Here is a 15665-nt window from a genome sequence, read left to right on the forward strand (position 1 = left end):
TGAACATTCAATAAAGATATAAATATAAATACGAATGATCAAGGAGTACAACAAGGTGACTTTGTGTTGACTTCATTATCAATTAACTGTGCTTGTGACTGCACATGTATACTGGTGATCGTATAACCACAAGTGATTTCGGTTACCGCCCTGAGGAGGTGTTGTACACAAAACAACTGGCAACAGCCAACTCAGAAACAGTATTTTGCAGTTCCAGGGTTTGCCAGGTTGTTGGGCGGGGAATGCGTACTCCATGATCATTCGTCTTTTGCAGCATACCTGTTAAAAGGAAGAACGAGAGATTACTACCTTGTGTCTTTGGGACTCTTTGTGAACATTTATCCTGTGGACTTACCTGTTTTTACTCACCTTGTGATTCAGTATCATGGTGGACTACCTATTGGATTCATAGTTGATAAATAATTGATGGAGCGGCTTGCCTGCATGTGATTAATTCTTTACTGTAATATATTTATATCTTTATTGAATGTTCATATCTTGTTATGATACTTATTGACTGTGACTTTATATTTAGCTATTAGAGTCTTGATTTTTGTATTTTTGAGTTATTCCCCCCCTCTCCACTTGCGGTTTTTGCCTTTTGTTATACCAGAACACTTTGTTCGGCAACACCATCCTCCAGTCCACCCCAACACCACCAGCAGCTCTGCAGCAGCAGGCACTGTCCTCAGGCCATGCAGAGCTGCCTCTGTCAGTATCTCAGCTGCAGCTGCCTCTACAGAACCCCAGGCTACTTTCACCATTGGGACAGCAGCAGACAACACCCAGACACAACCCTGGGCAACAGCCTCCAGCCACCCAGCTAACTCACCCTTTTCCTGAAGTTGCCCAGGCAACTCAACCTCAGCCAGGCCCACAGGAGATTGCTGGCAGCATGAGCAGAGCAAGCACAGGCTCCAAGCTGCCAAGGTAACCACTGGAGAGGCTTCAGAAGCAGCAGGGGTGAGTCAGGCAGAGAACATTGCAAATACCCTACCCTGGGCTGGAATGGAGTGGGTGGGGCTAGGAGACTGCAGAGTCTACCCCGCACTCCCACTGGATAGGCCGGGAGAAGGGCCACTCGGGGAGACTGAGTGAGGACTGGGAGAAAACCCAGAGAGATAGAGAAAGGGGAATTCTTTAAAGGCAGGTTTCTGTGAGGGCTGGAATTGCAGAGAGAGGCAGCTGGAGTGTGCTGTCACTCCCAGGGCAGGAGAAGGAACAAGGTGTGACCCCTTCCCTGACTATCTGAGGCCGGGGGACTCCTTACTGAAGAGCTGGCAGGATGGCAGACAGGCTGGTGAGGGAGGAGCATCACATTCTTTTAGCTTCAAGGTGGTCAGAGCCCTTTAGATTATAGCAACCATGGACTGGTAGAGAAGGCATTAGGGTTGGAGAATTCATGCTCCTCATGTGCATCCCCCAAACTCCTACTTCAGGATGCTGAAGGATGCTCCTACAAGTTCAAGCAGGTTTATTTCACCTTCTCCTCTGTTCTGCTCTTCCCCTTTACTAGTACTCAGCTGTACTCAAAATACTTTGGGAGGTGCCTCAGATATTCAAAACACTGTCTTGTTTCTCGGTGGCCTTATTTAGCTGCCCTACAGATAGACATAGTATCATCCAGTTTGCTTTGAGAGAGAGAGTTTTGATAAAGTTAATAAAGGTATTTAATGTTTCCAACTTTTAATTTAATATTCAGTTAGATACAAAAAACACTACCAGTGATAACTAGAGCAAATTTCCAGCTACTTTCCACTGATACTCTTGAAATGCCAAACAAAAATTAATATTTTAGTTTTCAGAAAGAAATGTATGCTTTCATTTATCAAGATATTTCCTCATCATTCTACTTAGTTCCATTCTGCATAGTGACAATGGGTTGGATCTAGTGATCCACACACAAGGACCACAGATCACTCCCTTGTTCCTCTTCCAATAGTCCTTTCCAGCAATATTTTTGCCGATGGAGCAGGTAGGAATGGCAATTGCCACCACCACCACAACACATATGCAGGTCCCCATAACTCCAGAATCAACTGTCCTGGGGTAAGCAAAGTCCCACACACCCAGAAACCAATACGTATCAATTCTGCCTTGATGTTATTACCTGGAAACGAAAATATAGAGAAGATGTGTGGGTCTGGATGTGTGGGTCTGTGTTTATTGCTAAAGTGTGTATTACTGACCACTGAGGAATGCCACTGGGCCAAAACACATATGGTGTTGGTCATTTGACACTGGGCCAAAACGCATACCGTCTTGTGTTGGTCATTTGACTTGTTTATCAACTGTATTTGAAGAATGTTACAGCTTATCTAAAGCGTTCCTATGGAGCCTAACATTCAGGCCCTTTGTTTTTAATTTTTTAAAATTTATTTTCTGTGTACACTGTATAATAAATACTTATTTTGAATATATATTATGGTTTTAGCTTGACCCTTGTAGCATCTACAGTTTATTTCGAGTTGAGTTGTGGTCCCCCCCACTCTTTGTTTGCAAGAAAATAATTAACCATATGAGAACTTATAACACAGACTCCCTCCCTTTTCTTAGTAAAAAAATCTCATTCAGTTCCACTTATAATTCTAATTTATTAAGCAGCAAATGTAAATACAGTTTAAAGGAAATATTCAGGAGATATACTGTCCCAGAATTTTTGTTGATCCTTTCCACACCACCTCCCCTTTCTGAAAAACAGGCACAATTATAATTGGGCTGGAGCATAATTTCTGCCTATTCCAGACTTTACTTAAATGGACTACAAAACATTTATGAAATATACTAAATACTGTATATGTCCCAGACTATTTATGCTGTTAAATGTTATGCAGGGCAAGGAATATAGCTGTGGAATTCAGTGTGCTTACTTACAAATGCAGTATTTAATGTTCTGCTCTCTCTTAAGTACTCTGCCTAAAATTGTTTCAAGATTAAAATCTTCTTGTTGCTCATTAATGTCTTCTACAAACTGGTAAAAACAAAATGACAGCAAAAAACAAAGCCATTATTCTTACTGTATGATATATTTTATTTCATTTAACACTTACCCCTTTTCTGAACCCAGCCTTCTTTCACAATTGTTACATCGCTCATGATGACTTCACACTGAGCCCTCAACTCAGAAACAGTATTTTGCAGTACCAGGGTTTCAGTTCTCTTCTGGCTTTTAAGAATCTAGTCACAAATCAATCTGCAAGCATAAATAAATAAAAAACAACCTTACTGATGCATTCTACTGCCTGATATTCAATTCCCAACCCTCAAAATACTAATTTTAAAAATTAATAGCAAGGAAGACAAGAGTTATTTAGCTTTGTCATAAGTTTCAACATCAAACTAAGCTCACACTTGAAAGTACTTGCTAATGTCAAGAAAATCAGTATAAAAACAAAGATATATTGCTGCACAGAGATCTTTGCCAACTTAGCAAACCTGACTGATCCACAAGCACAATCAGGTGCTTGTTAGAGCTTCATTTTAAAAACTTTTTAACTGATTTAAAAGGTGTCCTTAATCAAGCCACATATTTGTTTTAAAAAATTATACTTGTAATTACAAAAACTAAGAATGGCAGTCTCTATATTACATGATACACTACCCCTTCTTCCTGACACAAGGGAGATGGAGAATGTCTCTTCTAAGACTGCACCTGTTGAGGCATGTGTGGACATAAAAAACAAAAAAGCATTTTTTTTAACTTCAGAGATGTTTCCTTAGAAGTAAGTCTGCATATGTTCAGCGGAGCTTACTCCGTGATAAGCAGAGCTCATTTCGAGGGGGAACACACAGGTTCCAACAGTTCCCCAAAGAGGTCACGTGTCAGGTGGCCCTGCCCACGACTCTTGGCCATTTTGGGCCCGTTTCAGCCTGGACTGGGGCCAAAACGTCCCAGATCAGGCCTCTGACAGGTGGTGGATCACTCTCCCACTCAGCAGCAGCCCGATCCTGACCATTTTGGGCCCCTTTTCGTCCATTTTCAGCCCCTTTTTGCCATTTTGGGCCCAATTTCGGCCCTGAATGGCCAGGATTGGGTCCAAAACAGCCAGGATACGTGATGTCAGGGGGTGTGGCATATGCAAATCAGTTATGCCAATGACACACTTTCAGTGATGGCAAGGGGTGTGGCATATGCTAATGAGTTATGCTAATATGTTATGCTAATGAGTTCCTCCAGCTCTTTTTCTACAAAATGACCCCTGGTGATAAGAATGTGTAGGATTGCAACTTCGCACAGTAACTTCCTTTTGGAATCTAAACCCATGTATGTGGAACGTTATTTTGGTGTGGGAGAATCACATCCAGCATCTGGAGATGCAAGCACAGTGTCTCTGTACAACGTAAAAACAAACTGACAGATAATTAGCACTGTAAAACCTACTATTCGGAAAGGAAGCCTGGATCCAGTAATCCCTTTCCCTCTCACCCCCTCCTAAAGATAATCTGACAATTCTGACCATCTGTTTGGTTGAATGTAAGGAGAAAATCCTAACATCCAACATTGAATGAGATACACAAGATCATCTCTGAATCAGGGGAACAGATTTATATAGTGCTATTGTTTGCAAGCAATTATCACTGATACTATTATCAGTTTAAGCAAGGAATACCTTGGCTAATTTGTATAAATTCCTCATTCTTCACTTGTTCACAGAGGTTTGTATCCGAACTGAGAGCCAAAACACACAAGAAGAAATACCTAGATTCAGCACGTGTTCTTTTACCTCAAGGTTTGCCGGGATCTGTAGGCGTCCTGGAAGCTTAAAGTTTAGCATTTACAGAGCAGCAGGAAGGGAAATACAGGCGCCTGTATTTCCCTTCCCCTTCCTGCTGCTCTGTAAATGCTAAACTTGTTCTCTTACCTCAAGGTTTGTTGGGAAGTGTAGGTGTCTTGGCAGCTTAAAGTTTAGCATTTACAGAGCAGCAGGAAGGGGAAGGGAAATACAGGCGCCTGTATTTCCCTTCCTGCTGCTCTGTAAATGCTAAACTTAAAGCTTCCAGGACGCCTACAGATCCCGGCAAACCTTGAGGTAAGAGAACACGTGCTGAATCTAGGTATTTCTTCTCGTGTGTTTTGGCTCTGAGCTTCTGCTTGGGGTGAGGGGGGGCAGTCTGACAGTTCCCTCAATCCTTAAGAGAACCTTTTTGATGATTCCAGAGGAACGAAACAAAAATATATTACCCAAGCAGAAGTCAGCTCATGGTCCTCTGGATCCAAGCCAAAGCTCCTTTGAAAGATGCTACTGCAGCAAGCAATTCTACACAATCAGAAGTTCTTCTTACACAACAATATACAAAGTTTCTTTGTGAAATGTTTATAAGGAAAAGGACTTTGAAAACTCTGGTATTATGACTTTCCTAATAGGATCTAAATGTTTTTACCACTTTGTAATTATGATGTGTTCAAGACACAATACATATGTAAATTTCATTTCTTCCTCCCTTTCCTGTTTTTAAAAAAATTAAGAAAAACTGAAAAACTGTTTACAGATCCTAAAAAAAAATTATAAACAAGAAGAATAGGTTCAATAACCATAATGGTTTATATAAACATAATATTCCAAATTAACAATAAAAGATTTCTTCCATAGTTTTGGTGTTTCCCAATTTTGTTTTTATGGCAATGTATTTTATTTTTATTTATATTCTTACAGAAAGTAAATAGGAGACAGAGACCCTGATCTATAATTTGTCTGACAGGATTCTAACCAAGCATGAAAAGCAGGTTTTTAAGCACAAGTTTGTCTTTAACCTCTAACATTAAAGGCTTTCTTTAGAGATACTGCTCAAGACTGCACTTATTCTATACCCTTTCATTCAGTACCACACTTCATACCTCCAGGTCCTGTTTCTCCTTCCATCCAAGTGTGTGAAAATAAGTTACTGAAAGTCCTGGAAAGACTAGAAAATTAACACCCAAACCATATGGACCAATTTAAGTCATTGTGAAAAAATGGCACTAAAGAGTGTAGTCCAAGACTACAACATTATTATAAAGGAAACAGATTAAGGGCGTGCAAATGTCATAGAGAACAGACAGAACTATGAATCTAAAGTCTTCAGACAGTGAATACAACTTGTGGTAGAGTATGAGCTTTCGTGAGTCCCAGCTCACTTCTTCAGATCTGAAGAAGTGAACTGTGACTCACGAAAGCTCGTACCTCTTTTCTACTCTACAGACAGACTAACACAGCTACCCATCTTGTTTTTATATGGTCCTTCCCGACATAATTGAAAAGAAAACTAACTCTGTTCTTACGCATGTTTTAGCAATGAAAGCTTTCAGAGTTCTAAGCTTAAGGGAAGCCAGATCTTTTCCTGAGGATGGTTTCATTTAGAGCAAAATACAGGCAAAATTAAGTTGTCTGGGATCACAAATTGAGTACAAAAGAGGATCCAAATCTAGACAAAGCACTATCTTGTTGCTATGGAATACACAGAACAGGCAGAGCCCATAACGCCCTATGAAATAACCTCAGATACAGAGAGAAAATACAATACTAAACATGGTAGACAGGTGAGAGTGGTTCACATGGTAGATTGGTAAGAGCTTTCAAGGCCAGTTTTAAATACCCAGTGGGAAAATCAGTTCATTTCACTGGATCTACTTGGCTTTTTATTGCAATTTTATGTACAAATTATGTTGTGTTAAAACTTCTGCTGGTCTAAGAGTTGCTCTCTTCAGGAATGATACTCAAATGAAACAGGTTACGTACTTTATTTATTTAGACTTATATACTGCTGTGGTTAAATGGCTGAAAGTGAACAAATTAAAACTGAACTCAGACAAGATGGAAATGAGGCTGGTTGGGAAGGCAAAGATCTTAAAGGACACTGTGCTCACCACTTTTGATGGTGTTCAAGCTGACCCTTGCTGACTGAGCTAAAAGCCTTGGGATTATAGTGGATTCAGTACTGTTACTGGAGAAGCAAGTTGAGGCAACTGCAAAAACACTTTCTTCCAACTCAGTCTAGCCCACAAGATGACCCCCTACCTGACCTGGCCATCTGGATCCATAGTATGGTTACATGGTTAAAGTCAGTTTGGAGACTCCAGCTGGTACAGAATGCTGCAGCTTGATTATCAGGAGCTAGGTAGAACATAAATATTTCTCCCATTCTTCAGTTACTCCCTTGGCTACCTGTCAGTTACCGGGCTTAATTTAAGGTACTGACTATCACGTACAAGGGTACATACTATCATATACAAAGCTCTTCATCCCTCATATCTACAGGACTGCCTCTCTCATATTGCTCTGCCATAACAGCTTTGCTCAACTGAGCAAGGCCTTCTGCAGCTGCAACCCTGTAAATGGGCAAAATCAACAACTGCCCATATATATGAATTCTCTGTTGTGCCCCCCCCTTATGAAATGGCCTACCTGTTGAGGTTAGAAAGGTTCCCACTCCCCTAGCTTTCCACTATGCAGGAAGGTGTTTTTACAAAAGTAATAGGGCTGTACTCTAATGAAATGTTTCAGAAAGATACTTTGGTAAAGTTTAGGGACTGTGAACCACACTACTATTTAAGAAGGATGTTGACAAGCGGAAACATGTCCAAAGCAGAGCTACAAAGGTAGTGAGGGGTGACTTCCGGTTTGGGATCCATGAAGGTCTAATGCAGCTCTAAGTGCTGAGCTGACCGGACTGCCGTTTCAACGGCCGGCGGGGCAAAAAGACCCCCGCGGCCAACTGTTCTCAGGCGGAGAACAGGAATAGAATGCTCAAGTACCTCAGGGCGCGTTGATCTCGGGCAAGGGGGGGTCCTACGCAACGGACTCTCTCCCGACCCTTGAGGTCCCACCCGAAGACAGGGCGGCTAAAATCTCTGCGGCAGTTCTGGAGCCAATGCGGTTGGCATAGGACCTACATGCCCAAGCTTCAACAGGGACAAGAAGAATTGATGGGAATCTGAGATTGAAACAGCGATTACAACCCGTGAAAAGCGCTGGAGAAGGTAAAGATCACTATCTCTTGAAACGGGACAGATTACTTAAAGCAATGAAACATTAAAGCAGACTTTTAAACTGCAACAGATTGATTAGAAGGAGGGGAGGATCCGGCAAGAACTATATTAGAAAAAGGATTAAGTTAAACGGAGTTATTAAAGAAATTGGACTATTGTTTTACATACCTGTGGTCACAAGGAGATATCAGGCTGTGAGAAAGCTTTACCATCGCGAGAACTGCTGTGGGAAGTCGGGAAACAGGAAGTACGTAATAGTGATAGAGTTGCTGGAGAGGAGCGGCCCTTGCCGGATGACAGGAAGAAGGGAATCGCCATTTTTGAAAGGGGAAGAGCTGCGGCTTCAGCGGAAAAGGAAGTAAGCCATATTGGATTACAAAAACCATAGAGGAACCATAGAGAAAAGACGCCCGACATTTTGGACTCTTTAAACGACTTTTTTGCAAAAAGACCAGGACATTTAAAACAAAAGAACACTAAGCCAAGCGCCACGGAGTTAAGGAAGCAAGCGGACACGTGGGAGCGAGGTAAAGCAAGCCCCACAATGTCGAAAAAAGAGTGGCAAACGGCTATAGAGAACTTGGATAAAAAACTTTCAGAAGCGATTAAAGAACTCAAGGATATGAAACCTGAGCTGGTGAAAGAGGTTAAAGAGACAGTAAAGAATGAACTGGCAGAAGTGAAGAAGGGAATGGAAACAATACAAAATGACCTGCAGGCGACACAGCAAAGAGTCAATGTAGTGGAAAATGCGGTGGAGAACTTTGCAGACACGCAACGAACAGAGATGAGGGTGATGAGGGGAAGAATGGCAGTTGCGGAGAGCAAGCATATGGAGAAGCAGCTGAGGTTTCGCGGCTTGCCGGAGGTAGAAGGAAAGACGGCCCAAGAACAGATTACTGAGGTGTTAGCTGAATACCTGGGAAAGGAGGAGGAGGAAACTGTGGCTATTCTAGATGTGGTGTATCGAATAAATTCAAGAATTGCGACCCAAAGGAAATTACCAAGAGACGTGATTGTGCAATTTACGACTAGAAATATAAGAGAAATGATTGTGAGCAAACAATTTCAAGAACCATTGGAGGCTGATGGCAAGACGGTTATTATTATGGAGTTACCCAGATCGGTGTTGCTAGACCAGAAAAAATACAAAGCCTTAGTCCAGACTCTGAAGGGCATGAAAATAAGGTACAGATGGGAATTACCAGAAGGAGTGTCCTTTGAATTTGGAGGAGTGAAAAAGCGCATCAGATCTGAACTAGAAATGGAAAAGTTTATGAGGGACAATGAAAAGGACTTACCAACAACAAGGTTATGAATATGGAGTGTAAAGTGTTATCTTGGAATGTAAATGGACTTAACTCACCGAATAAGAGAAAAAGTATTTTCCACTGGCTATTAAAACAAAAATGTGATATTGTGTGTTTGCAAGAGACTCATATCAGAAAGCAGGATGTAAAATATCTTAAATTGAATAAACTGGGCAATGACTTTGTAGCGGCCTCAAAAAAGAAAAAAAGGGGAGTGGCATTGTATATAAAAGAGGAGCTACAGCCAAAATTAGTGATGAGAGATGTGGAAGCCAGATTTTTAGCAGTGGAATGTACATGGAATTTAAAGAGAGTGTTGGTGATTGGAATTTATGCACCTAATGGAGCAAAAGAAAGCTTCTTTGAGGATTTAAGGAAGCAATTAGATGAACTTTCTTACGACCAGATAATTCTTGCAGGAGACTTCAATGGAGTTACAAATTTGGAACAGGACAAAAAATCATCAACTGTACAGAAGAAAAGAGGATTACTACCAAAGACTTTTTTTGTATTAATGCAACAGGAAATTTTGGAAGATGTATGGAGAAGACAGAATCCTAAAGGCAGGCAATATACGTTTTATTCTGCGAGACACTCTACGTTATCACGAATTGATATGATCTGGGCCTCAAAAGACTTAGCGCTTTGGACTAAGGACGTAGAAATAATGCCCATGGTAGGCTCAGATCATAATCCAATTATGTGGAAGTTTGGAAAAAGAACTAAAAGGAAAGGATGGAGAATAAATGAGGACTTGTTACAAGAGGGAGAAAATATGGAGATGTTGAGAAGGGAAACTAAGTTCTTCATACAACATAACATTAATAGAGAAGTACCAACTAACAAGGTATGGGATACCTATAAGGCAGTAATTAGAGGTATACTAATGGACCTAAATGGAAGAGCTAGGGGGAAAAAAGAGGAGAAGAGACAGGAGATTATGGAGAAAATAAAAGCCAAAGAAATACAATTAAAGAAAAGGCCAGGGAAAAAGAAAATATACCAGGATATTAAAATCCTTCAAGAGCAGTTGACGGCAATGAATAATAAAGAACTGGAATGGAATCTTAAGAGGATGAACCAAAAGTCGTTTGAAGGTGCAAATAAACCTGGGAAATATTTGGCGTGGCAATTGAAGAAGAGAAAGGAGAAGAAGACAATAAATAAAATATGTGAGGACAATAAAGTATATCTGGAACAGACGGCTATTAGCAGAGCCTTTTACAAATTTTATGCTAAACTGTACAACAAAAAAGAAGTGAATAAAGACTCAATAGCGACGTACTTGGGGAAAATGAAGCTCCCAGTAATTTCGGAAAGATGGAGAGACAAACTGAACAGTGAAGTAACGGAGGAAGAGATAAGGAAGGCAATACAGTCAACAAATCTGGGAAAGGCGTCAGGACCTGATGGACTTACAGCCAAATTTTACAAGGTAATGGTCAATGAACTGGTGCCATTCCTAAAGGAAGTCATCAATGGTGTCTTGAGGGATCAAAGGATTCCTGACACTTGGAGTGAAGCTAATATATCATTGATCCCCAAAGAAGGACAAGATTTGACTAATGTTAAAAATTACAGACCTATTTCACTACTTAATAATGACTATAAAATCTTTGCGAAGATATTGGCGGAAAGAGTAAAGGGATGGCTTTCTGAAGTCATTGAGGAGGAACAAGCTGTTTATTTACCAAACAGACAAATTAAAGACAATTTAAGGACAGTTATAAATGCTATTGAATACTATGGCAAGCGTTGTGATAAGGAGGTTGGTTTCTTCTTTGTGGACGCTGAAAAAGCATTTGACAATTTGAACTGGGATTTTATGTTTGCCACTATGGAACAGCTACAAATGGGGGAAAGATTTATAAGAGCAGTGAAAGAAATCTACAGAGACCAGAGTGCAGCAATTGTGGTGAATGATGAGGTGACTAAGAAACTGACTATAGGTAAAGGTACAAGACAAGGTTGCCCGTTGTCTCCACTGTTGTTTATTTTGGTTTTGGAAATATTGATGATACAGATGCGAGAAGATAATGCAATCCGTGGAATAAAAATAAAAGACTTTTCCTACAAGGTCAGAGCATTTGCGGACGACATAATGCTAATTGTGGAAGATCCAATTGAGAATATGCCAAAGGTAATAGAGAAAATTAAGGAATTTGGAGACTTGGCAGGATTCTATGTAAATAAAAAGAAGTCCAAGATATTATGCAAAAATATGACCAAACAAAAACAACAGTTATTAACGGAAATAACAGATTGTGAAGTAACAAGTAAGGTGAAATATTTGGGAATTGAACTGACTGCAAAGAATATAGATCTATTCAAGAATAATTATGAGAAACTGTGGACTCAGATAGAGCAAGATTTGATTAAATGGAATAGATTGAATTTGTCATGGTTGGGAAGAATTGCAGTAGTTAAGATGAATGTGCTGCCAAGAGTGATGTTTCTGTTACAAACAATACCAATTATTCGGGACTCTAAGCAGTTTGAAAAATGGCAGAGGAAAATATCGGACTTTGTTTGGGCAGGCAAGAAGCCTCGAGTGAAAATGAAAGTATTACAAGACGCAAAAGAGAGAGGGGGAATGCAACTGCCCAACCTAAGACTCTATTACGATGCAATCTGTTTGGTGTGGCTGAAAGACTGGATGATGCTCAAAAACCGCAAACTACTGGCCTTAGAAGGATATAAAAAAATATTTGGATGGCATGCATATCTGTGGTATAACAAAGTAAAAGTAGACTCTATGTTTCTACACCATTACATTCGGAGAAGCCTCTTCACAATTTGGAAGAAGTATAGAGATTACCTACAGGAAGGAATTCCCTCCTGGGTGGTTCCTTATGAAGTAATAGATCCGAGAACTGTCGATAATGAACAACAGTGTTTAACATATAAGAAGATAACATGAATAGAATTTTCCAAACTAAGAATAAAGTCGCAAGACGAGTTGTCTCCAAGCTATGATTGGTTTCAATATAGACAGATTAGAGATCTTTATAACTCGGACTGTGTGACAGGAGGGGTAAGAATGGAGAATTCGGAATTAGAGGAGGTAATTTTACAAGAGGATAAAAAGGAAATCTCTAAGACTTATAAAGTGTTGCTAAAATGGTACACAGAAGATGAGACCGTTAAAGTGCAAATGGTGAAGTGGGCTGTAAACTTTAATAAAGAAATAACAATGGAGGCGTGGGAATACTTGTGGAAGAATACATTGAAGATCACGACATGCACTAACATTAAAGAGAACGTTTATAAAATGATTTATCGTTGGTATTTGACACCAAAGAAAATTGCGTTAGGGAATTTGAACATGTCTAATAAATGCTGGAAATGTAAAAAGCATGAAGGATCGTTGTACCACATGTGGTGGACTTGTGAGGTAGCTAGGCAGTACTGGGGGGAAATAATAAGAGTGATAAGTGAGATTTTACAATTTCAAGTTAATAAGAACCCAGAACTCCTGCTACTGAACTTGGGAATGGAGGATATTCCGGCACAATACAGGACATTGTTATTTTACATGACAGCAGCGGCTAGATTGTTGTATGCGCAAAAGTGGAAAGTACAAGAAGTGCCAACTATCGAGGACTGGATTTACAAATTGCTGTACATGGCGGAAATGGACAAAATGACAAGGAAACTGAGAGACCTTGATCCAGGACAGTTCAACATGGACTGGGAAAAGTTGAAGCAATATTTGGTGAAAAAATGGGAGGTGGGAGGAGAACTGTGGCAGTTTGAAAATTACTGAAATACAACAAAAGAAGAGGGAAGTGACTTTACTGAGGGGAGGAGAGTTAAATGAGAAATTCTAAGCAAATATTTTATTTGACTACTATACATAGTACTAAGTAATAGAGGTGTTACTATAAAAATTATAAGGATAGAAATTAACTAATTTTATTTCTGGCAGATAATTGTATAATGGAGGAATTATATAACTAAGATAGAATGAATATAAGATAGAAGGAAGTAAGAGCAACATATAGAATATGAGTTAAATTGATTGACTTACAGTGAATGTATATAATGCTTATAGAAGTACTTAAAGTTATGCAGAATAAGGGACAAATTGTTTGCCCCATATTGACGAGACAAGAAATAAGATAGAATATGGAGTAAAAGTAGACAAATGATTGTTATTATTAAAGAATATATGCCAGGAATGTAACATTTAGTCGATAAGTTAAGTGGGAAAGGGAATAGAGATAGCACTGTGTTATAATAGAAGCTTAGAAGAGAGTGAAAGTATATGTTTAATAGAATAAAATAAGTTTGAAATGAGTAGGGGGGAAAAACGGATAAGGGGTTGGAAAACTGTTGGAAGTCAACAAAAGGGGGGGGGAAAGGGAGGGGGTTAGAACTGGAATATTTAAAGGAAATTGATTGTAATAGATATTATAGAGATTTCTAATCCAATAAAAATTAAAAAAAAAAACAAAGGTAGTGAGGGGTCTGGAGACCAAGTCCTATGAGGAAAGGTTGAAGGAGTTGGTTGGGTATGTTTAACCTGGAGAGGAGAAGTTCAGAGGTGATATGATAGCCATCTTCAAGTATTTAAAGTGCTGTCACAAAGGGAATGGACCACAGCTGTTTTCTGTTGCCCCAGAGAGCCAGACCAGAACCAATGGATTAAAATTAAATCCAAAGAATTTTCAGCTAAACACTAAGAAGAACTTCCTGACAGAATGGTTCCTCAGTGGAACAGGCTTTGTTAAGAAGTGTTGGACTCTCTTTCTTTGGAGGTTTTTAAGCAGAGCCTAGATAGCAATCTGTCAGCAATGCTGATTCTATGACTCAGTATGAATTTAGGCAGGTTGTGAGAGGGAGGGCAGGAAGGAATGAGACAGAGCTTGTCTCTCTTGGCCATTTCTTTTACATCCACGGTAATGCCAATCACCACTTTGGGGGTCAGGAAGGAATTTTCCTCCAGGCCAGATTGGCCAGGGATCCTGGAGGTTTTTAGCCTTCCTCTAGGCATTGAGCAAGGATCACTGCAGGAGGGGGCTGTGAATTTCCTGCATCATGCAGGGGGTTGTACAAGAAGATCCTTGGGGTCCCTTCCTGTTCTATGTTTCTATAGTAGTATTGTCTGTAGTTGTATGCTCTTACTTTGTAACTTCTGCATCATTTAATGTGCCATGCTTAAATTCTTATGCTTTGTTTCAGCCCTGTTTCGTATATCTGCTTGTTTTCATATTTCTGCAATCCAAATTTATTTGGTGTCTCATCCTTTTAATCGTATTCTTATACTGTGTAATCCACCTTGAGTCTCAGTAAGAAAGGAAGACTGTAAATAACATAAAACTAACTATTTATACTTTGCTTTTTCTCACCAGTGGGGACCCAAAGCAGCTTACCGCATTGTCCCCTCCTCTATTTTATCCTCAGAACAACCCTGTGAGTAAAGTTAGGCTGGAGCAAGTCACTAGCCCATGGTCATTCAAGGTTTCCATGGCAGAGAGGGTATTCCAACCTGTTTTTCCCAGATTCTAGTACTATTTATTGTTTAAATGTGACATGGCTAATTCTGTCCACAATTACTATGACTCTTGCTGTGTACTCTACTGATAAGAATAATAAACTCAATATCCAGATTTACTTATATCCTTTACTACAGTGATCTGTTAAACTGGAGGCAGGCACTAGAAGCAGCTCAATAGAGGAAGCTTACTTGTGGTGTATAAATTCATTGCTGTTGCCTCTGGCAAACAGGGATTGCAAGTTATTATACTGTATCTGGATAATGCTGACTGTACTGAATGGGTTAGGGATATGGACATTAAATTTTTATCCTGCCTATTATCCTTGGAGCTGATGGTGCTGTAAATTATTTTACATTTTACTATTTATTTAGAGAATCTCTATGCTGCCTCTCCAGAAGAGTCCTGCTTGATAAGACCAGTGGTCCACCTAGTCCAGCATCCTATTTCATATAGTAGCAAACCAGTTGTCCTGGAGGGCCTACAGACAGGACACAGAAGAATAGGACCTTCTCTGATAGTAGCACTAGGTTTCCTTCCTAGCACTGGGTTTCAGTGCCTCTGAATATGAAAATTCCCTTCACTCACCATGGCTAGTAGTCATTGAGAGACCTATCCTCCATTAATACGTCTAACTCCATTTTAAAGCCATCACTGCATCCACTGGAAGAGAGTTCCACAATTTAATTACTCATTAAAGAAAGAAGTATTTACTTTTATCTGTCCCATCAAATTCATTGGGTGTCCCAGAATTCTAGTATTAGGAGAGAGGAAGAAAAAGCTTTCTCTATCCACATTTTCAACCACATGCATAATTCTATAAACTCCATCAGACAGCCTGCTTGAGACAATTTGCAAAGTAAAACATAACAGAAAGATAACACACCATAA

General features: G+C 39.8%; 1 protein-coding gene across 1 annotated transcript in view; it reads right to left on the bottom strand.

The window, feature by feature from the left end:
* The window catches only part of AKT3 (AKT serine/threonine kinase 3), a 378228-nt gene that overhangs the window by 348371 nt on the left and 14192 nt on the right, over positions 1-15665 (bottom strand). Inside the window, exon 2 of the mRNA XM_054979040.1 lies at positions 3051-3193. Coding sequence (XP_054835015.1) covers positions 3051-3096 — 46 coding nt within the window. The 5' untranslated portion in view covers positions 3097-3193. The remainder of the gene's footprint in view (positions 1-3050; positions 3194-15665) is intronic.

The sequence above is a fragment of the Eublepharis macularius genome, chromosome 1 (genome assembly GCF_028583425.1).
Source record: "Eublepharis macularius isolate TG4126 chromosome 1, MPM_Emac_v1.0, whole genome shotgun sequence".
NCBI classification, from domain to species: domain Eukaryota; kingdom Metazoa; phylum Chordata; class Lepidosauria; order Squamata; family Eublepharidae; genus Eublepharis; species Eublepharis macularius.